The sequence below is a fragment of the Carettochelys insculpta genome, chromosome 9, assembly GCF_033958435.1.
Source record: "Carettochelys insculpta isolate YL-2023 chromosome 9, ASM3395843v1, whole genome shotgun sequence".
NCBI classification, from domain to species: domain Eukaryota; kingdom Metazoa; phylum Chordata; order Testudines; family Carettochelyidae; genus Carettochelys; species Carettochelys insculpta.
Window position 1 is genome coordinate 56261036 of NC_134145.1, and position 25175 is coordinate 56286210.

Genomic DNA, 25175 nt, shown 5'->3' on the forward strand with positions numbered 1-25175 from the left:
CAGGGAGGATGATGGCAGAAGAGTTGGTAAGATGAAAGGAGAAAAGCAAAAACAAACCTCTGGCAATGTGTGTAATAACAATGAAAACAGCACTGGGAAAGAGGGACTTCATGGATGGATAGAAAATACAAAGAAAGGAAGAACCCAAGTAAAGGCAGTCTTGTAATTTAATTTATTTGAAGTTTGTATAATCGGTGTAGATTCAAAAATATAATCTCTAGAAATAAATATCACTGACTCCCTCTCTGAATGGGGCTTCCACAGTCCAATGTATGCCAGGTCTTCCCCAACAGAAGTTCCAGACTCCTTGTAAAATTTCATTTTCTGGCTTGCAGAATTTCAAACACTGGCCCAATGTGCAAAGTCAAATCCAACCCTAGTAGGAGGCGTGAAAGCATAACGCAGTGCCAGTGTCCACTCAGTATCCACAGGCATTTAAAATAGATGCTTGGTATGTTAAGAGAATAATAGAAAATATTTGTTAATGACATAACCGAGCAGTTGGGGAACCCTTCTTGGATCTGGGGCTAAACAAAAGTGGGAAGCAAACCAAAACAGAAGACAACCAGCCCTCACTGGCATTGTCCCTGACTGAGAAGCATATAAAAAGACACTCTCCTCATCCCCTCACAAACCAGCCCCAGAGCCTCGATGGGCCTAGGCTACTAGTTTTGTGAGTTCCCCAGGCTCTGGAGTGGAGCCAAAGATGAAGAGTTCATTATGTGGGAGGTAGGAAGTAGGCTTGGGGTGTGGGGTCTGGGCAGAAGAGATGGTGCAGAAGCAAGCAGGGGATCTGGGTGGGAAGAAGGGTGCAGGAGCAGGCTGGGGATGGGTGGCATTTACTTGCAAAGCTCTCCAGGGATGCCATCCCCTGCTGCTCCCAGGCTCTGCCCCCCATTGCTCTGATTGACTGCAATTCCAGCCAATCCCAGCAGCAAGGAAAAGCCTCCAGGCAGGGATTCCTCATGCTGCTCTTTCCCCACATGGGGAAGAGGGAGAGCTGACCTGGCAGCATGCAGATTTGCTACCTCGCTCTGCCACTCAGTGCCTGTGCACTGGATCTGGCCTGCAAGACAGGGTGTTCCCTTGCCTCCTCCCATCCCCACCATGGGGAGCTGGCACTGACACGCCAGTATTTGCCCCAGACCTGATTGTTGAAACTAGCAGCCAGATCCTAAGTAGGCCCTGGTGAAAGATCAGCAGCTCCAGAGGTCTCACAAGAGACCCATGGGAACAAGGCTGCTGGTCATTGGAGGTGGCACAGGAAGTTATGCATCAGTGCATAGAATAATAGAGTCTCTGTAGGGGGTGGAATAAGTGGACCTACTTTTTCTATCCACTCTCCTCCTGGGGGATGAGATAGATCCCCATGTCTCAGTTTTAATTGTATCAGTGTTAGTCTCTGTCTGCAAAAACAAGAAGTCCTGTGCTAAGCTTTTGTGGGCAAAGACCTGCTTCATCAGACCCGCTTTGTCTTTGCCCACAAAAGCTTATGCTCCAAAATATCCATTAGTCTATAAAAGTGGTTCTTAACCTGTGGTGCACCGCCCCCCTGAGAGTGCATGATGCCGTTTTTGGGGGTGTGAGACATGCCAGATATTTTTAGAAGGTAAATCATCAAAAACACAAATTAAGCACAGACACATAAGTACAACTACTTTGTTTCATCAAACCTATGTATTTATTAACATTATACATTTTTAACGATTACTGTAATATACAAACAAAAAATTATTTTCAATTTTTTAAGCAAAGTGTAGGAAAATTATCTCGCTACAAAATACAGCGCACCACCATGTTGTGGGTTATTTCTTGATGCATGCACAGATGATGGTGTGGCAGGGCAGTGGCTTTGTTTGAATTCAATTAGCTGCTAACTGTTGGCATGTTGGTTACAAGTTACTCCCACAGCAAAACTCTGCACCATCTCTGGGTAGTACTTGCGTACTTTTGTATGTCTAGTGTACTATTATTTGTGGTAATAACATGAAACTATTTTACATATATTTAATGTGCATTTAGGGGTGCAAAAACATATTGTGAGAACCAAAATATGTGCAAGCTGCAGCAGAGGTTAAGAACCACTGGTCTATAAGGTGCCACAGGACTTCTTGTTTTAACTGTGGGATGCTCTTTGGGATGAAAGGTGCAAAAAGTTTCCTTTGGATTGTTGGGTTGGTATGTTCTTTCTTAAACTAACCATTTCTAGCCCTTGCCATCCCACAGGCCCAAACTCTGCCAGGCCTCAAGGGGATTTAAACTGCAAAATAGAAGTGCGCTGTGTAAAACACAGTGGGTGGTTATCAAGTCACAAGGGTTAGGTGGGACGCCAGGAGCCGCCTTGCCCTTCTCTGGCTCTGAAGTTATGATTTTTGGCAAATAGTCTGGGGGGGGGAGGGGGTCGCTCTGTTCGGCTGTAACTTCAAAACCAGCCCTCCTGGAGCTGCTGAGACCGATTCTATTGATGAGCTAATGAGCTTTACTGGGTACAACGGTGACGTTACGGGGCTCCAGGGCGGCTGGTGGGTGTGGTTTGGGGGTGCACGCTGCCTGGCACACCCTGGGGGGGTTTCCCAGCTCAGGGGGTTTTGCAGGGGCGCTGCAAGCACTGACGCAAACCGGTGTAAAATGGACCCCGCTTCCAGCCGCCCTGGGGCGCTGGGGGGTTAACTGAATCTAGGGCGGGATCGGCACAAAGTCCCCCCGAGCGGGGAGGGGACGGCGGCGGGAAAAGGCGGGTTTTAGCCGCTCAACGCCCGAGCCCGGGATGCTGGACGCAGACGGAGGCAGCACGCGGCCGGGTACAACCCAAGCGCCTCCCGCTCCGCCGGCCCGGCCCGGGAGCTGCGGGCGGAACATGGCTGCGCTGCCCGCTCTCGGGCTGCTGCTGCTGCTGCTGGGGGCGCGGGATGGGCGCGGGGCCGCCTGGGGCCTGGAGGCGCCCGAGGGCGCGACCCCGCTGCCGGAGTCCCCCCTGCAGAAGCCCACAGTCCTCATCGCCCTCCTGGCCAGGAACGCGGCGCACGCTCTGCCCCACAGCCTGGGCTGCCTCGAGCGGCTGCGCTACCCCAAGAGCCGCCTGGCCGTCTGGTAAGGCGCGGGGCGCGGGAAAGGGGGCGCCGCGCACAGGAAGGAAGCTGTGCCGAGGCCGGGAGGAGATGGGTGGGGCAGAGGTCGGAAAAGGGGTGCAGGTTAAGGGGGGGCAGGGCAGAGGTCGGTGGAGGGGGTCAGGTTAAGAGGGGAAGGGCGGAGACGGGGGCCAAAGCAGAGGACAGAAGAGAGGTGCAGGTTAAGGGGGGCAGGGCAGAGACGGGGTGCAGGTTAAAGGGGGGCAGGGGAGAGATCAGAGGAGGGGGGCAGGTTAACAGGCACAGGGCAGAGACGGGGCCAAAGCAGAGGGCAGAAGAGATGTGCAGGTTAAGGGGGGCAGGGCAGGGATGAGATGTGCTACAGGGGCTGGAACAGTTTTTGTAGTGGGGTGGGGGTGCTGAGAGCCATTGAAGCAAACGGACATCCCTCCACTCTATAAGAAAAACCACCTCAAGCCGAGGGTGCTGCATAATGCCCCCCATGGTCCTAGTTCCGGCACCTATGCGGGTGCAGGTTCAGGGGGCAGGAGAGAGGTCAATGGGCAGGTGCAAGTGAAGGGAGGCGGGGTGGAAGTCAGGAGGGTGATTGTAGATCAAGGAGCCAAGTAAGACATTATCTCCAGCACTGCAGGAATCTGGGGATCGGGTTTTTGACTTGCTTTCATTGCCAGACCTGTAAAATATTTCAAATGGAGGAGTGGCCCCCTTGGAAGTCTTAGATGTGGTCTGCATTGCCTGACCTGTCCACAGACCACAGGATGAAAACCCCTTATCTAGGGCAAACTCATTGTCTGTGCTGATGGTATCAGGGTTCCCTGATTTCAGGACTCCAGATTCACTAAGAGGTACTGCATCTCTTCAGCTAAGAGGTATCAGACAGGGCTTCCCCGCTTCCTTTTCTGTGCTGTTTCTGTGCTGTGACTTCTTGGCCCTATGTGTGCTACTAGAAACGGTCATCTTTCCTTGCTGTGTTTGTTGGGATCTGGATGAGAGCAAAGCTTTGCCTAGCCCTTTGCGTTCTTTGCTGTAAACTTCCCCTGGAGCTACTGCTTCCTATGGAGAGAGAGATTTCTTGGAAGGAGCTGACAGCGTGGCCCAGGCTCCGGAGGTGGAGGTGGTTAACTCCTCCCCATCATGGAAAAAGAGGAGGGCTCCAAAATTAATTCCCTTTTATGCAGCCTCCTCACAGCTTGATACATTAAACCAGCACATGCGCCCAGACTACAAAATATGTGTATTGGCTGCTGGCTGCCCAGGCCCCACCCCTTCCAGGAGTGCAGACTTATCCCTCTCCTTTGCCCAGGGGCCTGCAGCTTAAATATCAATCAGTATTTGGGGATATTCTAACTGTGGCATTTACCTTGGTTGGATTATGATCATGTTGAATAGTTGCCGGAGGGCACAGAACATAATAATTTCCAACAGCATTGGTCAGACACATGCAGAGGACCATCGTTCATGAGCAGTGTGCTAATAAAATGTTTTGCGGGAAAGGAAGAAGTTGGCTTTGAATTCAGTTAGCCAGCTGGTATCTGAAGGGGAAAAAATCCTTTCCATGTAGCCAGAGATTACTTATACATGACTGGACCAACAGAAGCTGTTCAAAAGGATTCTAAGAAGTAAGAACTTTGGTGGGACCAAGATTTGAAGCCACCAATCTGGTCCAAAGTCCTTTGAAGTCAGTGAAAAAATTCTGACTGATTTCAGTGAGCTGATCACTGATTCAGGAAGGAAGACTAGCTTTTTAGGTCCCATTAATACCAATGGAAACTTGCATTACATTACTTGATGAGATATGGGCAAATATCTCTATTTGCATTTCAGGGAGATTGTAGCTTCTTACCTTCAGATATTCTACAGGTTGAACCTCTGTCATCTGGCACCCTAGGGACCTGACCAGTGCTGGACAAGAGAATATGCCGGACCATGGGAGATCAATATTTTCTAGCACATTACCAACACTTCCACTACTCACTGGGTTCTTAGAAGACATTTTGGAGTAAATTATGGGTAAATAACAGAACCCTAGAACTGGAAGGGACCTTGAGAGTTCCATCGAGTCCAGTCCCCTGCTCTCATGGCAGGGCCAAGTACCATCTAGACCATCCCTGATAGACTTCTATCTAACCTGCTCTTAAATATCTCCAGTGTTGGAGATTCCACAACCACCCTAGGCAGTTTATTCCAGTGTTTAACCACCCTGACCATTAGGAAACTTTTCCTAATGTCCAACCTGAACCTCCCTTGTTGCAGTTTCAGCCCATTGCTCCTTGTCCTATCCTTTCTCCTTCTCCTTGTAACACTCTTTTAGATACTTGTAAATGGCGATCACATCCTCACTAAGTCTTCTCTTTTCTAAACTAAACATGCCCAGTTCTTTGTCTTCTCTCATAGCTCATGTTCTTTAGACCTTTAATCTTTCTTGTTGTTCTTCTCTGGACCGTCTTCAGTTTCTCCACATCTTTCTTGAAATGTGCTGCCGAGAACTGGACACGATACTCCAGCTGAGGCCTAGTGAGCACTGAGTAGAGCGGAAGAATGACTTACTGAGTCTTGCTCGTAACACTCCTTTTAATGAGTCCCAGAATCATGTTTGCTTTTTATTTTTATTTTTGCAATAGCATCACACTGTTGACCGTCATTTAGCTTGTTCCTCTATGACCCCTAAATCACTTTCCACAGTACTCCTCCCTAGACAGTTGCTTCTCGTTTTATATGTGTGAAGCTGATTTGTTTCTTCCTAAGTGAGTACTTTGCATTTGTCCTTATTAAACTTCATCCTGTTTATCTCTGACCATCTCTCCAGTTTGTTCAGTTCATTTTGAATTCTGACCCTATCCTCCAAAGGAGTTGCAACCCCTCCCAGCTTGGTATCAGGTGCAGACTTAATAAGCATACTCTCTATGCCAATATCTAAACTGTTGATGAAGATATTGAATAGAACCAGTCCCAAAACAGACCTCTGTGATCCCCACTTGTTATGCTTATCGAGCATGACTGTGAACCATTAATAACTACTCTGAGAACAGTTATCCAGCCAGTTATGCATGCACCTTATAGTAGTCCCATCTAAGTTGTATTTGCCTAATTTATTGATAAGATCATACCAGACAGTATCGAATGCCTGACTAAAGGCTAGATACAGTAAAGTTGCACTTAACTCACATTAACATGAATTAAGCACAACTTAAAATCTCACTCCTCCTGGCCCTAGTTTAATTCCCGCATGGCCCCAGCTCAGCCCTCCAGCCTCCGCTCTCGCTCACCACCCGAGCACAGATCCAGCTCACCCCTCACTGCTGCACTCAGCCCTGGTTCAAACCCCGCCGGCAGCTCACCACCTGAGCATGGCTCCAGTTCCACCCCTCCCCCCCACATGCCTGGTTCTGGATCATCTCCACCCACTGCAGCCCTAACCCACCCAGGCTTAACCCCCCACTTCCCACAGGCCCAACCAACCACCAGGCTTAATCCTCCTGAACTGCCTCCCCTCCCCCAACCCCAAGACATACCTTGCAGAAGGAGCTCCAGGTGCTCCTGCTGCTTCCCTGACTGCATAGCATGCATTCTGCCAGGGAAGAAGCCAGCCCCGTCAACTTATGCGAAATTTGTTATGCGAGGGTGCGTGGGAACGCAACCCTTGTGTAATTGAGGCACTACTGTATACCGCATCCACTGCTTCTCCCTTATACACAGGACCTGTTGTCCTGTCAAAGAAAGCTATCGGATTGGTCTAACGTGATTTGTTCTTCACAAATCCATGCTGGCTGTTACCTATCACCTTATTTTCTTCCAGATGTTTGCAGATGAATTCCTTCATTACTTGCTCCGTTATCTTTGCCAGCATAGAACTTAAACTGACTGGTCTGTAGTTTCTTGGGTTGTTCTTCTTTTCCGTTTTTATAAATGGGCATTATATTTGCCCTTTGCCAGTCTTATGAAATCTCTCTTGACTTTCAGGACTTTTCAAAGATAACCAAGGGCTCCGATACCTTCTCTATTAGCTCATTGACTATTCTAGGATGCATTTCATCATGCCCTGGTGACTTGCAGACATCTAATTTTTCTAAGTAATTTAATTTGTTCTTTTTTTATTTTATTCTCTAAACCTACCCTCTTCCCACTAGCATTCACTGTATTAGACATTTCTGCCTCAGACTTCTCAATGAAGACCGATACAAGTCATTAAATACCTCTGCCATCTCCAAGTTTTCTGATATTGTTTCTCCCTCTTCACTGAGCAGTGGACATACCCTGTCCTTGGTCTTCCTCTTGCTTCTAATATATTCATAGAATTTCTTCTTGTTACCTTTTAGATCTGTAGCTAGTTTGAGGTCATTTTGTGCCTTTTCCTTTCTAATCTTGTCCCTGCATATGCATATTGTTTTTATCTCCTCTCTAGCCAACCAGCAAAACTGGTTGGGAGCTTGAGGGCCAAAGCTTGGGAAGTCAGAGATCTGGCAGATTGTAAAAGGGCCTTTCTTTGGAGAGAATGGGTCAGTTGTCTGGGACATCCAGGGTGAGACGTAGGCACCCTCTGGTGTGTATGGAAAAGGTAGGCCTGCCTAGATCACCATCACAGGAGTGTAGAGTTTTAAGTAAGATACACGTACAGAATGTTTCAAAAGACTTTGCTTTGCTCCTACTCCTAAAACAAGCAATACTTAGATTTAAGGAAGTTGTCTATTCACTGTGCATCACTTGTCACAGATACCCAAAGGGCAGAACTGCAGTCAGGCCTGCTGCATAAGTACAACTCATATGCAGGGTAGCATAGCCCAGAGCCTGATCTAAAAGTTGGGAAATTGCTGCGTTCGATCCCAGAAGTAAAGGCACATGGCCTGATACCTTTGGGGGCTGTGCATGTGTTGCACCATGTGGTTATTTATCTGAGACTTCGATGAAGCTGGATGGCTTTACATGTCCTGTGGGGATTTTTTATAGCTGGATTGTAATGCTGCATTACACACACTGAGCCAAGCGTTGGGAGCTGTCCACACAGCTGCGTGCAGTGATGGCCAGTGTTATGGAATGCTTTGAAAGGCCATCTGCGTTGCAGTGCATAGAGAGGCCTGAGCAAAGTGCAGGGAGCTGTGGTTGTGGTTGATTTAACTCACAATTTCCTTCCTTTGGAATGATGTCTCCGACTGAATGCTGTTTTGAGCTTGTTTGTTTCCCTTTAATTTCCTGTGTCTTAGTGGAAGCCTAGTGTACGTGGACAATGGTTTTGCCCTCACTTTCAGGGTGGATTAAAGCTCAACGTGAGCCATGTGGTATCAAAAGTTCAGACTCATGAGACAGACTTTTGTCTTCTGCCAAAGGGCCATGCTCACTCCAGCAGACATTTGGCTGCCAGCAAGGAGCTGTAGTGCTATTTGCTACTCTCCCCACAATTTAAAGCTCCTTCCAACTGTGGGAGTGATGCTGGTCATCTTGCCTTAATAAATCTTCCCGTCTTGAGGTGGTAACGTGGCCTCTGCAGACTAGTGGCTGTCAGTGTGTGAGTTGTAAAATCCTCAAAAGAGGTGCCAGCAGCTCTTTGCTGGTGGCCAGAAACCTGCTCATGGTTTTCTTTTTTACAGGCTTTGTCCACTCATCTCCCCCTCGCGCCCTGCAATTCAGACTCCCTTGACACCCAGTGATCAGATAAATTGTTGCATTGAGTGCCGTCTTTGGAGCTAAGCAGTTCTGAGAGCTCATAGTGATGGATGAGACGTCGAGATTTTAAAATCCAAGTTGTGCTCTTGTAATCTGGTCGCAGAGTGAGGTGCCCAGAGATTTTCAGTAACAAGACACAGAATGAGGCTCACATGTTTCAAAAGTGTACAGTAACATTTGGTGCTTGAGCTTTGGCTGCCTAATTTAAAACAACTTGGACATGAGTACCGACAGCACTTTTTTCTTTCATTTAGTTCAGACTTGTGTGGTTCCCACACCTCTGAAAACAAGACTCTAATTTTCTCAAGCCAAATGTAGAGAGAGACATTTAGTCAATACTTCTGGCTTAAATGCCTTGCCTGGGGTCAGACATTTTGGGGTGAAGGTATGAACTGATCACTTTATTCCCAATCTTGAGTCTCAACCACAAAACCCACCTTCCCCAGTTCTCATCTTGCAGTTGTCAGTGACAGACATGCAGCTAAATTCCTCGCCTCAGACTAAGAATGCACCCAACACATTCCTGTGTGAAGATCTCTCCAGTTCTGTATTAGCTGATGGAATTAACTGGATGAATTAGAAGCTCTCTTCTTTGTTTGACCTTGAAGAGAACTCACCAGCCAAATTCATAGTTACAACAGACATGAATCTGTCTCCTTGTGCTCTTATTACCATGTGAGGTAATTGTCTATGGCCAGGTTGTGGGCTCTGATGATGCATTTTCTATTGAAGTTTTGGCTGATCAGTAAAATACTCATAAAATACATCCACCTTTTCCAGTATTCTTTCAGTTTTATCAGTTGAGATGCAGTGGTCTTAAGCCACAATTTGTAATTATAACTGATAAATACAAATTGAAGTACAGGTTGAACCCTTCTAGTCAGAATGCTCTCCTCAGGCAATATCCATAATCCAGCATGCTTTTACTTATTTGGATGACCACTTATCATGGTTGTGGCCAAGTCTCCTGTGGTCCCATAAAGTTGGCTTACAGCCACCAGTCCAGGCTCTCAGTGTCCTGTGCTGTTACTTAGTTCTAGTTCACCCGTAAATGTCTTCCAAGAGGCCAGTAAGCAATGGAAGTGTTGGTAATGCTGCTAGGCAATATTAACCTCCCATTGTCTGGCAAATTCTCTTGTTTGCCACCAGTCAGGTCCCAAGGGTGCTGGATTAGAGAGATTGAACCCATGTTTAGTTAAGGAACACTGGTGAATGGCACCTCCTCCATATGGTACGAAGCCATCCATGCTTTCTCAGGTATTTCTGCTCTCCTTTTCTGGTGTATTAATTTCTTTTGTTAAAGACTGTCTGTCTGAGGACTTCATGTTTACATATTTTAAAGGAAGATTTTTTTCACTTGTCATTCCTGGAAATATGAAACATTGATTAAGCCTTGTAATGCTATCTTGAGCTAGGATGATAGAAGCTCCATTTTGCTGGCTGGTAAACTGAGGCATAGATATTGTGGGTTTTTTCTTTCTATTTCTGATCAAGTCTATTTCCAGTACAGCCCTGTCTCCGGTCTGATGAAGTGGGTCTGCCCCATGAAAGCTCATCACTGAATAAATTATTTTGTTAGTCTTTAAAGTGCTGCTGGACTGCTTTTTCTTTGTTTTAAGATACAGACTAACAACGGCTACCTCTGTGTTGCTTTTCCAAGGTAGGAATAGAACTTAACTCCTGACTGCCATTTAATTATGGAGACACTACATTTATATACAGTTCAGCCTCCATGGTGTATGCTGTTTTGAAGATATAGTGATAGGTATAAATACAATGCAGCTGGAACTGTTTTTCAAGTTGCAACTATCCATTTTAAATAATGGGCCAGTATGTTTCCACCTCCTCTCAGTGTAACCAGTCTGCCAAAGCATTTGATTAGCAAAGCTTCATTTTGTATCCTGCAAGAGAGATCGTTTATGTTGTTGTTAAACAGGTTTTTATACTACATCTGCATTTCTGGGCAAGGATACAATGAATTTTTAAGCAGGTGAAGTGGCTTTTGAACTAATTGGCATTTACATCAGCAACCAACAGGACCCCATATAATGTGTGGAGGGCAGAGAAGATAGGGGGCTGGGAGTTAGACGGAGTTCCAGCAAGGAAAAGCTATGTGAGCAAGCATCTTCCCCAAAGCTGCTCTACATACATCTCTCTCACATGGTAAAGTCAAACTTTTCTCCTTCCTGCCTGGTGACTGCATGGCCTGTCAGCCTGCTGGACTGGGTCCGCTCCTGGCCACCTGCAACCTTTGCCTCTTTATTAACAAAGAAAATAACAAGAAGAGAGATCTGGACAAACATTTTCCCCCTTGTTCCCAGAAAGTTACAACCACCTCCCCCTATATCTAGGTGGACTAGCTAGTCACCTACCTGTTCCAGCAAGTCACATGAACCCACTTATCCCTTTCCTAAATGATCGACTCCTCCAAAGTGCTTCAGACAAACACTGTCTATGTGTTTTGGGTTGATAAGACTGTTTAAATGGGGGGAGATGTTGTTCATAATCCCACCTTGAGCTGTCCGAACTTCCAGGTTTAAAAATTGCATTTATTCAGTGTCTGAATCAGATTTATCAGAGAATTCATTGTTTCAACTACAGATTGAACCTCTTTAATCTGGAACTCTCTCGTCCAGGAACATCCATAATCCAGCCTGATTTTAGTTAGACAGATGAGCGTGGCCAAGTTTCCCACCGTCCCATATTTTGTTTATAGCCACCAGGCCTGGCTCTCAGTGTTCTGGGCTGTTAGTTAGCTGTAATTTATCCTTAAATGTCTTCTAAGAGCCTAGGAAGCAGTGGAAATGTTGGTAATGCTGCTAGACAATGTTGACCCCCTGTGGTCAGGCAAATTCTCTTGTCCAGGCCCCGGTCAGGTCTAAGGATGCTGGATTAGAGATGTTCAGCCTGTACTTCAATAAACAGTCCTTGTCACTGGACGTGACCATATTATGGATGTCGTAGAACACCATTATTTTTCTTTTGGGAAAGTCAACAGGTGTGTAGTAAATCTGTGGTGGTCTGAAATTCAAGCAGCTGGGTAGAAACTGGTGCAGACATGTAACGGAGTTATCACACATTAGATAATACTGCTGTAATGGGGTTAGTCACAGAGAGGTAGCTATGTTAGTTTGTATCTTCACAGAACAAAAAAAGCAGTCTTAGTACTTTTAAAGATGAACAAAATAATTTATTAGGTGATGAGTTTTGGTGGGACAGACCCACTTCTTCAGATCTAGAAATTCTGATGAAAGTAAAACTGACACAATGAGAATTTAACAAAGGCAGAAGAGAAAGAAATGAAAACTGACAAATCCACAGAAGGCAGGGGGTCAAGGGAGGAGAGGGGGAAGAAAACTACTTACCGCGAGTGTCTTTTAAGTGACTTATCTGAGATCACTACGAATATCAAAGATGTGGAAACTGTCCTTGCAATGTGTAAGGTAATTGCTATCCCTATTGAGACCTAGGTGCAACGTGTCAAACTTCAGTATAAATGCCTGTAAATGGGGGTAAAGCAGACTTAATGATAAAATTATTAATTGAAGAGCCCTGAGAATCATTATAGGGTCTTTTGTGTGTAAATTGTTTATTCATTTATAGCCAGATCCTGCTCATATAAGAAAATGGAAGTTGAATCAATTTGTTTACAAGCTTAGTCCTATACAGTTGGACTTCCCTGGTCTGGCACTCTCGGGGCCTGACCAGTCCTACACAAGGTGACAATTTTGTTGCCATTTGAAGGAAAGGAGGGGAAGTGGTATTTTTCCATGGAGCTGCAAGAGATGGATATTTAATTTTTAAATGTGTACATTTAAACTTTAGGGTAGTTGTTCCTCTCTCCCCAAAGGAATGTTTGCTTTTTGTGGTCCCTCTGCAGAGGAACACTGTGTATGGCTGCATTATGTTTTTATTTGATGCACAGTGGCTGAATGACAGGCTGCAGTAATGAAAATGCTGCTTTCATGCAGCTGTTAGCAGGTGGTCATCTCTTGTGTCAGCAGGTCCACAGACCTGTTTATCCTGCTTGTACACTACCTGCTCCTAGCATGGCCATTGGCTGGGATCTCAGTCTGAAGCATGGGCTATGACCATGGGGTTGCCTGGCTCTGCGGGAGGGTATTTAATTGGGGCGGGAGGCTGGGAGCGAAATATAGATTGCAGATATTGGATAAAAACCTGGAGGCTGAGTTGAGATGCTCAGTCAGTGTGGACTACTTGCCTGATTTCTGGGCTTTGGTAAAACGTAGAGATTGTGAAGTCTCACACTGATTTCTAATAATATTAAAACGAAAGAGCAGTCCAGTAGGAGTTTAACAAAATATAGACTAACATGTCTATGTCTGTTACTATTCTAATAATAAACGGATCATTTGAAATTATGTTGTTTGTGTTAGTTAGTATGAAATACCTACTAATGTTGTTCTTATTCCATAAAATTTTGTATAATATAATGTGGCGAATATGGAAAGACAGCCACAAGTGTTGTGATCTTTGAGTTCCTAGTGGACGCCGCTGGGCTATGAATTCTTTTACGTTCTCATTCTGAAGAATATTCTTGACACTTTTATCATTCCAGTGCTGAGAAAAAATTCCGTTGGTTTTTAGGAAAAATCAGAGAAAAGACAACAGGGCAACATTCTCAGTGATGCCCACTAGAAAGCTTCCCAGCTGTGCAAAGGGGAGGACAATTTGTAATCCCACTTCAAGGTGTGAGGCATATCCATCTGGCAGTCAGTTCACCAGGTGGCAGAGCCCTGGTTCCCTCTGGCTATACCTTTCAGCGAGTTATTTCCGATGGATGTCGGGGAGAGCCCCTCTGTTTCTGCATCTTTGCTCTCCTGAGCAGTGCACCGGAACTGCTGCTCTGGGACTCTCCTTAATCCCTGCCCAACTTTACTGCATGGCTGGCTTAGCCTGGGCTTCATTCTAGCTCTGAAGCAATGTTTTAAAGAGTAAAGCGTAAAAGCTACCCTGAAAGTGTCAACTTTTTATCTAGGGTGTATGAGAATATATTGATTTGTAACTGCTTCTGTTGGTGTGGCTTGGTGAAATTCCCCAAGAACCAATGAAATTCAGCGACTTCATTCTCTGCTTTGTTCATTGGAAGGAGGCAAACTGTGTGCAGGTCATTAAGTTGGGTGATGAATTTGGTGCCTTGTGCACAGAAATGAGCCTTTCATGGTTGCACACAGCCACACAGTCCTTTGTAATCGTGCCATTACGTTTTCTGATTAATCGTTTACAGCTTTGCTCAGTTGGGGTTTGCTGAGAAGTCCAAATACTGGGTCACTTGTGGAAAATGGTACATTTACATTGCCTGGAACAGCCACTGTCTGGAAGGGAGGAATGTTTGGAATGTTCTGAAAGGGAAACACCTGATTGGTTGAGAATGAGGGAATGCTGTGTATTGATACACAACCGTTCTCCAGTCCTGGGTAAGAGAAAGTCATCAACCGCAGCCACACTTACACTTTGAAAGAGGCACGTCAGCCTAAATATTCTTCATGTAGCTTTCAGGCAACAGCATGAAGTGATATCAGAAGAACTGGAGCTGGTGGCAGTGGTTTGGTTTGGTAGAGAAAAACCACACAACATGTAATGATAGTGTCTGAAGGCAGTGTAACTGATGTGCCCATGTTCTTTTCAACAACTTTCTTTGGTTCTTTAAAGGAATTGCTTTTCATGATCTCCCACACAATCTGCATCACCAAAATGAAAAGCAGTCAAGTAGCACTTTAAAGACTAGCAAAATAGTTTATTAGGTGAGCTTTTGTGGGACAGACCCACTTCTTCAGACCATAGCCAGATGGTCTGTTCCACAAAAGTTCACCTAATAAATTATTTTGGTAGTCTTTAAAGTGCTACTTGACTGCTTTTTGTTTTGATAGTGTATAGACTAGCACGGCTTACTCTCTGTTACCAATCTGCGTCATGTGACTGGAAAATCCTGCCCACAGCCTGTCCTGAAACTCATAGAGGATGATAATTGCTGTGGGTCTACTACTACTTCTGTTATATTTTTCCAGCATGGGAAGGCTGCTTTTGAGGTTTTGGTCAAGCAGTCTTTTCAAAATACAAAACTGACACACATTCAAAGAGTAACGGAAAGGTAGCTGTGTTTTAGTCTGTACTCCAGCAAAACAAAGCAGCAGAAATGTAGCACTTTAAAGACTAAGAAAATGATTTACTCTGTGACCAGCTTTCGTGGGACAGACCCACAACTGATCTGATGAAATGGGGTCTGTCCCACGAAAGCTGGTCACAGAGAAAATCATTTTCTTAGTCTTTAAATTGCTACATTTCTGCTGCTTTATCCATTCAAAGAGCGAGACTTGAAAAGTCTGTGCTGCTAATCACTTCCTCACAATTTCATAATTTCCTATTTCATGCTAGAGCTCACTCAAGTGGTGTGTCATGACTAAGACCTGGAGGGGTGGAACGATTATTGTGAGAGAAATACTGGAGTCTTGTTTCAAGCATGAACTAATTTAGTTACCATACACAAAAAATTATTCTTAATGAGTTATTTCAGACTGGTGAGCTCATGGTTGTCTGCCTGGCAAAGCTCAGCTCTGACGACTTCATTCAAAATAAGATTCCTGCCAGGTTTTTCTGCCTCAGACCTGAGCTTTCAATAAAGCTTAATTTTGCGAAACAAGAGGGACGCTTCCATCTTTCTGTCTTTGACAACAAGTTTCTCAAGAGGACTTAGAGCCTACCTTTTTGGGGCTAAGCAATCCTTATGTGTAATACTATTCTAAAGCCTAAGGTTTGTCTGGATATATAGTGTTTGCATCTGGTTGAGGGTGTTTTTTTTCAAGCTGGATCATAGCTATGGTTCAGATGTGGTTATGGTGGCATAGGAAAGTCACATGCAGTTCTTGTCAGATTTTTTGGTTCCAAATGATGGGAAATTGATACGTACCATCTTGAATTGTAATGACCATATGAAATTTTCATGTAATTTCTGTCATCTTAGACTAGATACTTGTCATTCCTGTGACATTTCAGCTGCATTCCCACAGAAGACAGGTTCTTTCTAGTTTTGAATCTGATCTGGAAACCTAATGGTTGTGGATCTGGGTTTTGACTACCAATCCCTAGGTTTTAAGTTCCCACCTGTATTGAGTGGTAGTGATTTATGTTTTGGTTTTGACCCAGATCTGAGAAGAAAGCTATAGAATTCTTTTGTGCAACGCAAGTATCAGAGGGGTAGCTGTGTTAGTCTGCATCTGACAAAGTGGGTCTTTGCCCACAAAAGCTTATATTCCAAAATATCTGTTAGTCTGTAAGGTGCCACAGGACTTCTTGTTGTTTTGCACAAAAACTCTGTTTATAGCCAGTTGAGTTAGTAGCTGTACTTGCTGCCCACTGAAACCCTCTTAATTTGATCAGGATTCTTCAGATCTGAAGAAGTGGGTCTGTCCCATGAGAGCTCATCACCTAATAAATAATATTGTCAGTCTTTAAGGTGCTATAGGACTGCATTTTTGTTTGCCACATTTCATGGGTGTACCTAAGGGTTAGAGAGAGGTTGCTGGTTTGTGTAATACATGTTTTGTGTGTGCGTTTCTGCATGCACATTATATTGTTACCATAATTTGTTTTTAAAGGCCTACTATTGAATGGACAAATGCACAAGAAGAAGACAAAAGGGTGTTGCCACTACCTTTTTAAAAGCACAGAGGGGGAAGGCTTGAGGGAAGTTTAAACACTGGAGTGGGGTGAGGGGTGGACTGGCAAAGGTCAGAAGAACTGCTGGAAGAAGGGTTCATCTTTGAAAGATCTCAACCTATGCACTAGAGCAGATAGGACAGTAGGTGGCCCCTAAGGGTCCCAACTCCAGCCCAAAAATGCTATGGAGTAATGAGGTAATTGAGGCAGGGAAATGCATGGTTTAAGGTTCTTGCCTCCCTCCCCCGCCCCCGGCCCAAAACATGCTGTGGAGTAATGAGGTAATTGAGGCAGGGAAATGCAAGTTTTAAGTTCTTCCCCCTCCCACCCCAAAGATTTGTGTATTTTATATGGTTAAGTGAACATAAGAGCGACCATACTGGGTCAGACCAAAGGTCCATCCAGCCCAATATCCTGTCTGCCGACAGTGGCTGATGCCAGGTGCCCCAAAGGGAGTGAACCAAACAGGTAACGATCTTTCTCCTGCCATCTGTCTCCAGACTCCAACAAGCTGAGGCTAGGGACACATTCCTTACCCATCTTGGCTAATAGCCATTAATGGACCTAACTGCCATGAATTTATCTAGTTCTTTTTCAAATGCTGTTATGGTCATAGCCTTCACTGCCTCCTGAGGCAAGGAGTTCCACAGGTGGACTGTGCGCTATGTGAAGAAAAATTTCCTTCTGTTTGTTTTAAATGTTCTGTCCATTAATTTCATTTAGTGTCCACTAGTTCTTATGGGAACAAATCTATTTTTCCTTGTTCGCTTTCTCCACACCACTCATGATTTTATAAACCTCTATTGTATCCCTGCTTAGATCCCTCTTGTCTAAGCTGAAAAGTCCTAGTCTCTCTAATCTCTCTTCATCTGGGACCCATTCCAAACCCCTGATCATTTTAGTTGCCCTTTTCTGAACCTTTTCTAATGCCAATATATCTATTTTGAGATGAGGTGACCACATCTGTACGCGGTATTCAAGATATGGGTGTACTGTGGTTTTATATAAAGGCAATAAAATATTCTCTGTCTCATTCTCTATTCCTTTTAAAATAATTCCTAACATCCTGTTTGCTTTTTTGTCTGCCACTGCACACTGTATGGATGTTTTCAGAGAACTATCTATGATGACTCCACGGTCTCTTTCGTGATTAGTTGTAGCCCCATCGTAGTGTGTGTGTACAGCTGGGGTTATTTTTTCCAGTGTGCTTTACTTTACATTTATCCATATTAAATTTCATTTGCCATTTTATTGCCCAATCACTCAGTTTTGTGAGATCCTTTTTGAAGTTCTTCACAGTCTGCTTTGGTCTCTAGCATCGTCTGCAAACTTTGCTACCTCATAGTTTACCACCATCTCCAGATCATTTTAAGAATAAGTTGAATAGGATTGGTCCTAGTACTGACCTTTGGGGAGTGCCACTAGTTACCCCCTCTGTTATGAAAATTTACCATTTATTTCTACTCTTTGTTCCCTGTCCTTTAACCCATTCTCAGTCCATGAAAGGCACTTTTCTTGTATCCCGTGACAATGTAATTTATGTAAGAGCCTTTGGTCAGGGACCCTGTCAAAGGCTTTGTGGAAATCTAAGTACACTATATCTACTGGATTCCCATTGTCCACATGTTAGTTTGACGCCTTCGAAGAACCTAATAGATTAGTAAGACATGATTTCCCTTTACAGAAACCATGCTGACTTTTGCCTAACAAATTAAGTGCTTCTTTGTGTCTGACGATTTTATTCTTTGCTGTGGTTTCAACTAATTTTCTAGGTACTGACGTTAGACTTACTGGTCTGTAATAGCCTGGATCACCTCTAGAGCCCTTTTTAAATATTGATGTCACGTTAGCTATCTTCCAGTCATTGGGTGCAGAAGCTGATTTAAAGGATCGTTTACAAACCACAATTAGTAGTTCTGCAATTTCACATTTGAGTGAATGTTGTCTGGTCCTGGTGACTCGTTACTGTTATCAGTTAGTTCCAAAACTTCCTCTGACATCTCAAGCTTGGACAATTCCTCAGATGTGTCACCAACAAAGGAAGGCTCAGATTTGGGAATCTCCCTAACATCCTCAGCCATGAAGACCGAAGCAAAGAATTCATTTAGTTTCTCTGCAATGACTTTATCATCTTTGAGCACTCCTTTTGTGCTTTGATCATCTAAGGGGTCCACTGGTTGTTTAGCAGGCTCCCTGCTTCTGATGAACTTAAACGTTTTGTTATTGCTTTTTGAGTTTTTGATTAGCTGTTCTTAAAACTCCTTTTTGAGTTTTCTTATTACATTTTTACACTTAATTTGGCAGTGTTTATGCTCCTTTCTATTTTCCTCACTAGGATTTGACTTCCACTTTTTAAAAGATGTCTTTTTTTTATCTCTCACTGCTTCTTTTACATGGTTTTTAAGCCACAGTGTCTCTTTTTTGGGTCTCTTACTGTGTTTTTTAATTTGGGGCATGCATTTGTTGGGCCTCTATTTTGGTGTCCTTGAAAAGTTAAAAAGCAGTAATGTGTTATGTTTCTGCCCAAAGTGTTTGTGTCTTCTGTACTACACCATCATGTGGCCCTACTTAATCATCTCCAGCATGGGATTGCATCAAATGCTTTTCACAAATCTGTCAGCTCCTGTTTTCTGCATAACTCCTATTATAATTAATGAGAGTCATGTGGCCAGATCTGTGTGCATAGCTCTGAAGATGGACTCTCTGGAATGGCCCATCTCTGCTTTTCATTTGTCTGCCATATGGCAGGCAATGATAAATTCCTGAAACAGTCATCAAACTGCACTAGATATTGTGGTTTCCTTCTTATTAATAGTTGCAGGTGCTTTTCTTGATTAATTCCCTACTCTCCATCTTGGCTCCTGCTGACATCTTACAGCTTTGCTGTAGCTGACATTACCATAACCAATTGATGAATTTTTGGAAGAAGTAGGGATTGTGTGGTTTTTGTGCCCGATATCCCACTTACCCCACCAAGCAATATTTAGTGCTCAGCTGACTTTTGTTTTTTGTTTTTTGTTTTTTTAAACATAATGGGGCAAATTCAGACCTGCTGTCAGAAGATGCAGCCTCACTGAACTCAATTTAAGTTGCATCTGCTTACATCAGGTCTGAATCTGAATTGCTTAAAACAGGTGTGAACAAACATTTTACGCCAGGCCCCGCATTTTGTCCCTTCAATCAGCAGCCCCCTCCAGCAAGCCATCTAAGGTAATCCAAACTGTCACAAATTTCAGCTATCTTCCTGTGAAGAAAAATAAAAAAAAAAAAAAACCCTTTCAGCACATGTAAGAAAACAAGTCTGTAGAAGGTAAAACCTTTAGTATATAAATATGAATGCACATACATAAAAACAGTAACATATTTCAACATTTTTAATGACATATATTAGCTTGTGACCTAGCAGCTGACTGTGCAGCTTGCCTATTATGAAATTTCACACCCCTGACTTAAAATATTACATAGCAGGAGGTAAGCATTTAAACTCACAGATGTACAAAATGCCCCTTTGTGCTAAGCACAACCACTGGCAGCCTCTGTCCCTTTTAGCCAGGCCTATCTCTGGCCAGGCCCCAGAAGCTGCTATGGGTTCTGTACCACCTCTTGGCCCAGGAGTTCCCATCCCTGCTGTTTTGTGTTGCTTGCATGCTGCCTGGCTCGATAGGCACCTGTGGGAGGAGGTTAGGAAGAGGGCAGGTGTTTTTGGTGAAGATCGGGATGGGAGGTGAGAGGTCAGTCTTTGATTCTCCCTCACTATCCAGTATGACTCTCTGGGCAAGTCCCTTGTGTGCTGCTGTCTTCTCCATCTTGACACTGTAGATGATGACCTTCCAAAGTCATTATCAATTGTTAAGGCTAAAATCTCAACAGTGCCAAGTCCCATTGACTTTCAGTGGCCTTTACGTGCCTAGGTGCTTTGTTGTCCTCTCAGAGAAGAGGCTCTGGTGTGTGCAGCTGGATTTATTGGTTGTTTTATCTATTGCCCATGGTGGGAAGGGAGGCAGATGCGAGCTGAGGAGCAAGCGGGGTGGGGCCACACACACCTTTGATATACAAGTCTTGCAAAACTTATATGCAGCTTCTGCATAACCCTTCAACTACCTTGTTCCTTTATAAAAAGAAAGAAACGTCAGCTGGCCACTCTCTTTGCTCTGGTTCTTTGATTGCTGCTTGGTGCCAAGCCACTCCAGAAACAGTCCAGGAAATACTCAAACACTGATGACCTAGGGATACTTTTTATGGGAGATGGCTGCCTCCCTTTTCTGTGTCCAGTTCCAACTGTTATGTGTCCCTTTCCTAAAGGTTAGCCTTACCCTAATGGGAAACATCATCCCAGTAGAGAAGAAATGTATGTTGAAAATGTGACTGAGGTATTTAAAATTAGAAAGCGAATAATGTAAACCACAAGGGGTTTTTCATTATTAGAGAGTGCTTCAGCTACTGTGGTATTGAGGATTATACAGATATGTAGACAGATACAAGCCCTCTAATTTATCTGTTTTATCTAAATAAAAAGGTTCTTATATTGCACATATATAATATCTGAACACCTTCTAGTAATGTGTTAAACAATGTGACTGCATCTGTGTTGTGTGTTCCTTCATCTTCCCCCAGAGGTATGACATGCAGGGATCCCTTGAAATGATAGACAAGCACATTTAGAAAATATACAAGGAGATGCTATTTTATGGTTTGCATAGGTACATGTGGAACTCTCTGCTGCAGGACAACATTCCAATACTGGAGCTGCAACATTTCCATCTGCTGCTAACATTTGTATCTCTGGAAGCTGACGAGAGTAATTAAACCTCGTGTAATCAAACCTCGTGTTCCAGGATGCTTTCCGGTGCGGATCAGGAAGGATTTTTAATGGGCCATTTAGATGTGGGTTATTAGTTGCTTTGCCCTTTCTCTGAAATATCCAATATTGACTGAGGCTGGTGGCAGCAGTCTAGAAGAGATGGGGCAATAGTCTGGTGTGATTATAATAAATCCTAACTGAATCTGTTCAGTCTTCTACCTTGGTTGTAATGCAAGCTTGGAGCCCTGCCTTTGGGCCCAATGTGCTAATTCTTAATTAGGAAAAACTGGGGTGAAAGAAGGCTGCAGTACTGGGGCTCCTCGCTGTAGCTGTAGTATTCTCTGCATCTCAGCAACAACATTCAGAATTTCTTCTTGCTTACCTTATCTGTTCAACAAGTACATACTCCTGCAGCGCTCTCAGCCCTTGTGGTCCCCAGACAGTGATTTCTTTCATTGGAAGAAATGCGGAGTCGTATTTGTGAACGCAGATAAGTGAGAGAGCTTATTTACGGTGCAGCATCCACCAATCAGGTTTCTTCCAAAAGCTGCACCACAGCAGTATATACAGAGCTGCGAATGGTAAGTTGCATGCAGACGGACACACTCCACTAGTAGAAATGGTGTTAAATGCCTCATTAATCTGCCAGTGACCAGGCAGTGAGTGCATAGTTGAGGTTTTACGTGCTTTCACCAGACCAGGTTTCAGGAAGGGCCAAACGTTTCCTGCAAGGAGCTGAACACCCTTTATGCTGACCTGTTCTGCACCTCCCAGGAGCAGTCGCTTGGCTGGTGCTTTGGAGGAGACAAAGATATTTGCAGTATTTTGAAGCCTCATCAGTTGCAAGGGTACCAAGCTGATCTCTAGTCACTTGGAAGCTGAAACAAACTCGACTCCTGACATGGGTGGGAGAAAGATTCGGCACCTGGTCAGTGTTTGTCATTAACAGGAGATGGGCCTGAGCAAAGATCTGGACCCAAACTCTCCTTATCTTGGAACTGAATACAGATTTCGCAACTTGGGCCCATCTTTAGCATTAGTACCCAGTTTCTCTCTAGTGGCAGGGAAGAGCAGGTGGTCACCACCCCTTTCTGCGAGTGGCATTCCTAGGAGAGGAGGGGATAGCTCTGTGCTTTGAGCATTAGCCTCCTAAACCCAAGGTTGTGAGTTTGAGCCTTGAGGAGGCCATTTAGGGATTGGGGCAAATAGATGCCAGGGATGTGGCTTGGTCCTGCCAAGAGGGCAGGGGACTGGCCTAGATGACCTCCTGAGGTCCCTTTGAGCTCTAGGAGTTGTGTGTGTCTGGGTCACAGCTCTCTCAATGTTGTGCAGTTAATGGAAGAAGTCTTTCAAGTTGCAGGGGTCTTACCAGCTGTACTGATTTTAGGTGGCTGTTCCTAGCACTTCCTTGCAGAGACCTCACTGAGCCAAGTCCTGTTTCCCTCTGTCAGAAGAGACATTTTATCCTTTCTGATATCCAGGATGGAGTGAATAGGCCACACCCACCACAGTGAGTGAGTAGAAAGCTGTCAGCTCTAAACTGAGGAGAATTTCTGTTTTCAGTGAATAGTCAATTAGCAGAAAAAGGCACTTCAGGGGACGTGAAACTATTTGCATATTCGGGTCAAATTTTTTGTGATTTTGAGCTGGAGGAAAAAAAAAATCAGAAATGTCTAAATTTTTTGTTTTGACCCCTCACTTCGAAACAACGTTTTCCTAGTAGCCTCGACACTCCCTTTCCAACACCTGCTAGCGGAAGAGCCCTGCCTTAGGCGACCCAGTGGTGGAGCACTTGGAGGGGATGGAATAGAGTAGCGGCAGCTGCGCCAACAGCTGCCATGGGTCTCAGGGGAAGGAGGGCCCTGTATTCTAAGTGAGAATGACCTTTTCAAAGGGGCCAGGCTGCAGCTAACCAAGACTCTCTAAAGCCAGCCTGTAGTTGAAGCTGGGCAGTACCTCTGAGGAGTCATGCAGCCTTTTCAAACCTGGTGGCTTTCTCCTCCCAACCTCCCCAGGCTTATTTCTCTCAAAGGTTGGAGCTGCCCCCTCCATGTGGCCTTTGGGAGACTGTAACATCCTGAACCCCTGCAGGCTGCTCTGTGAGGAGTGCATACCAGAAGTCTGATGAACGTGGAAGTCAGTCAGAGCTGCAGGACTGGAAGATGCCCCTTGGCGACTGCTGGAACGCTCGCTATAAAATACGACGTGCTCTTTCCTACAGCTCCTGATAGCAACATCTTTGTCTATGAGCAGGTTGTTTGTGGGCTTCCTTAGCTTGCAGCAGTGACAAATCCTTCATTTTGCTGATTTCTGGAGCAGCCAAGGGTTTGGCAGAAAATCTCCATCGACCTTGGGGTTGACTGTGCAGGTGCCTCATCTTAGAAATTAGCAGTGCTTTGTCTCCATCATTGGTTTCATAGCACGATTGCGAAATCAGGCTTTTGGGCGCTGATGAGATAATCACAGAGTGACCAATCTGTTGATTGGTATTTTTCTTTATGGTTAATATAGTTGTGTATCTCCATCTGCCCCACTGTCCAGCACCTGTGAGGTCAGTTGTGTTCCATCAGCCATGGATGGGCTTGTTCTTGCAAAGTACTCTCTGGAGGACCGCAGCTATGGTTTAGAAAAAGCATGCTAATAGTGTAAAAGGAGTCTGTACAAGACCAGCAGGCCACTGATGCCTCAAATAAATGAACCCCCCCCCCCCCCCCCCCGTGTACTTGTTCAGACGTAAAAAGTCACTTACGATGCATTAAAGTCTAAACATTTGCATTACATCTAGTAAATATCTGTATTCTGGAAAGGAAGAGGCATGATTTGCAAGGGACAGCATTTCCTGATGTAGCTCCATGCAGACACTCACTTTATTATCCTGTGATCCCCTCTGTCTGAAGCACATTTTACTGTCTGCTCTTTTATTCCTTTCCTTACCATGTGGAATCTGACATGGTTCTCTCTGCCAGGTGCTATATTTGCTTTGGTCCTCTGGAAACAGATTGTAAGGTTGCCCTCCACATTGCTTACACCATGTAGCTCTGAAAAATACAGATCTTCTTTATGACTTCTTTGAGGCTATGTGCTGTTGCCATCATTGTAGGTGAGATGTCTTTTTAATTACTGTGTATCAGCAGCATCTTTTCCTTTGGGAGAGTTATTTGTTCATTCTAAACAAACCCACCCACACCCTGTAAAAGGACTTTGTCAGCTTAGAAATCATGGTCCAGATGCTCAGCTGGTGCCATGTTTAATTCTTAAATGTTTCTATTTTGTTATTGCCATATTTAGTTATTAAAATTTGAATAGTAATAATTTATTTCCCTAATTAAGTTGTTCATCTACTTGCTTGTCCCAAATCAACAAAAGCCACTTTTAATTTTGTTTGTAGCCAGTACAATTGCTCAGAGCTCCAGGATATGGAGGGAGAAAAGCCAGTTGAGAGCCTTTGGGTTAAACTTAGAGGCAGACGCAACAGAGATGCTGTTGTGGTTGGTGTCTGCTATAGACTGCCAGATCAGGGAGATGAGATAGATGAGGATTTCTTCAGACAACGATGGGAGGCTTTAATCACCCAGACATTAGTTGGGAGACCTATACAGCAGCACACAGACCATCCAGGAAGTTTTTGGAGAATGTTGGGGATAACTTCCTGGTACAAGTGCTGAAGGAACCGACCAGAGGCCATGCACAGCTTGATTGGCTGCTCGTAGACAGGGAAGAGCTAGTAGAAGAAATAGAAGTGGGTGGTAACCTGAGCTGCAGTGACCATGAGATGGTAGATTTCAGGATCCTGACAAAAGGAAGAAAGGTGAGCAGTAAAATACAGACCCTTGATTTCAGAAGCGCAGACTTCAACCCCCTGAGAGAACTGATGGCCAGGGTCCCTTGGGAAACTGATATGAAGGGGAAAGGAGTTCAGAACAACTGGCAGTATTTTAAAGAAGTTTTAT

At 44.5% G+C, this 25175-nt stretch overlaps 1 protein-coding gene across 1 annotated transcript in view; it reads left to right on the forward strand.

Moving 5' to 3' along the window:
• The first annotated feature begins 2802 nt into the window (after window positions 1-2802).
• The window catches only part of COLGALT2 (collagen beta(1-O)galactosyltransferase 2), a 76057-nt gene continuing 53684 nt past the window's right edge, over window positions 2803-25175 (forward strand). Inside the window, exon 1 of the mRNA XM_075002445.1 lies at window positions 2803-3090. Coding sequence (XP_074858546.1) covers window positions 2858-3090 — 233 coding nt within the window. The 5' untranslated portion in view covers window positions 2803-2857. The remainder of the gene's footprint in view (window positions 3091-25175) is intronic.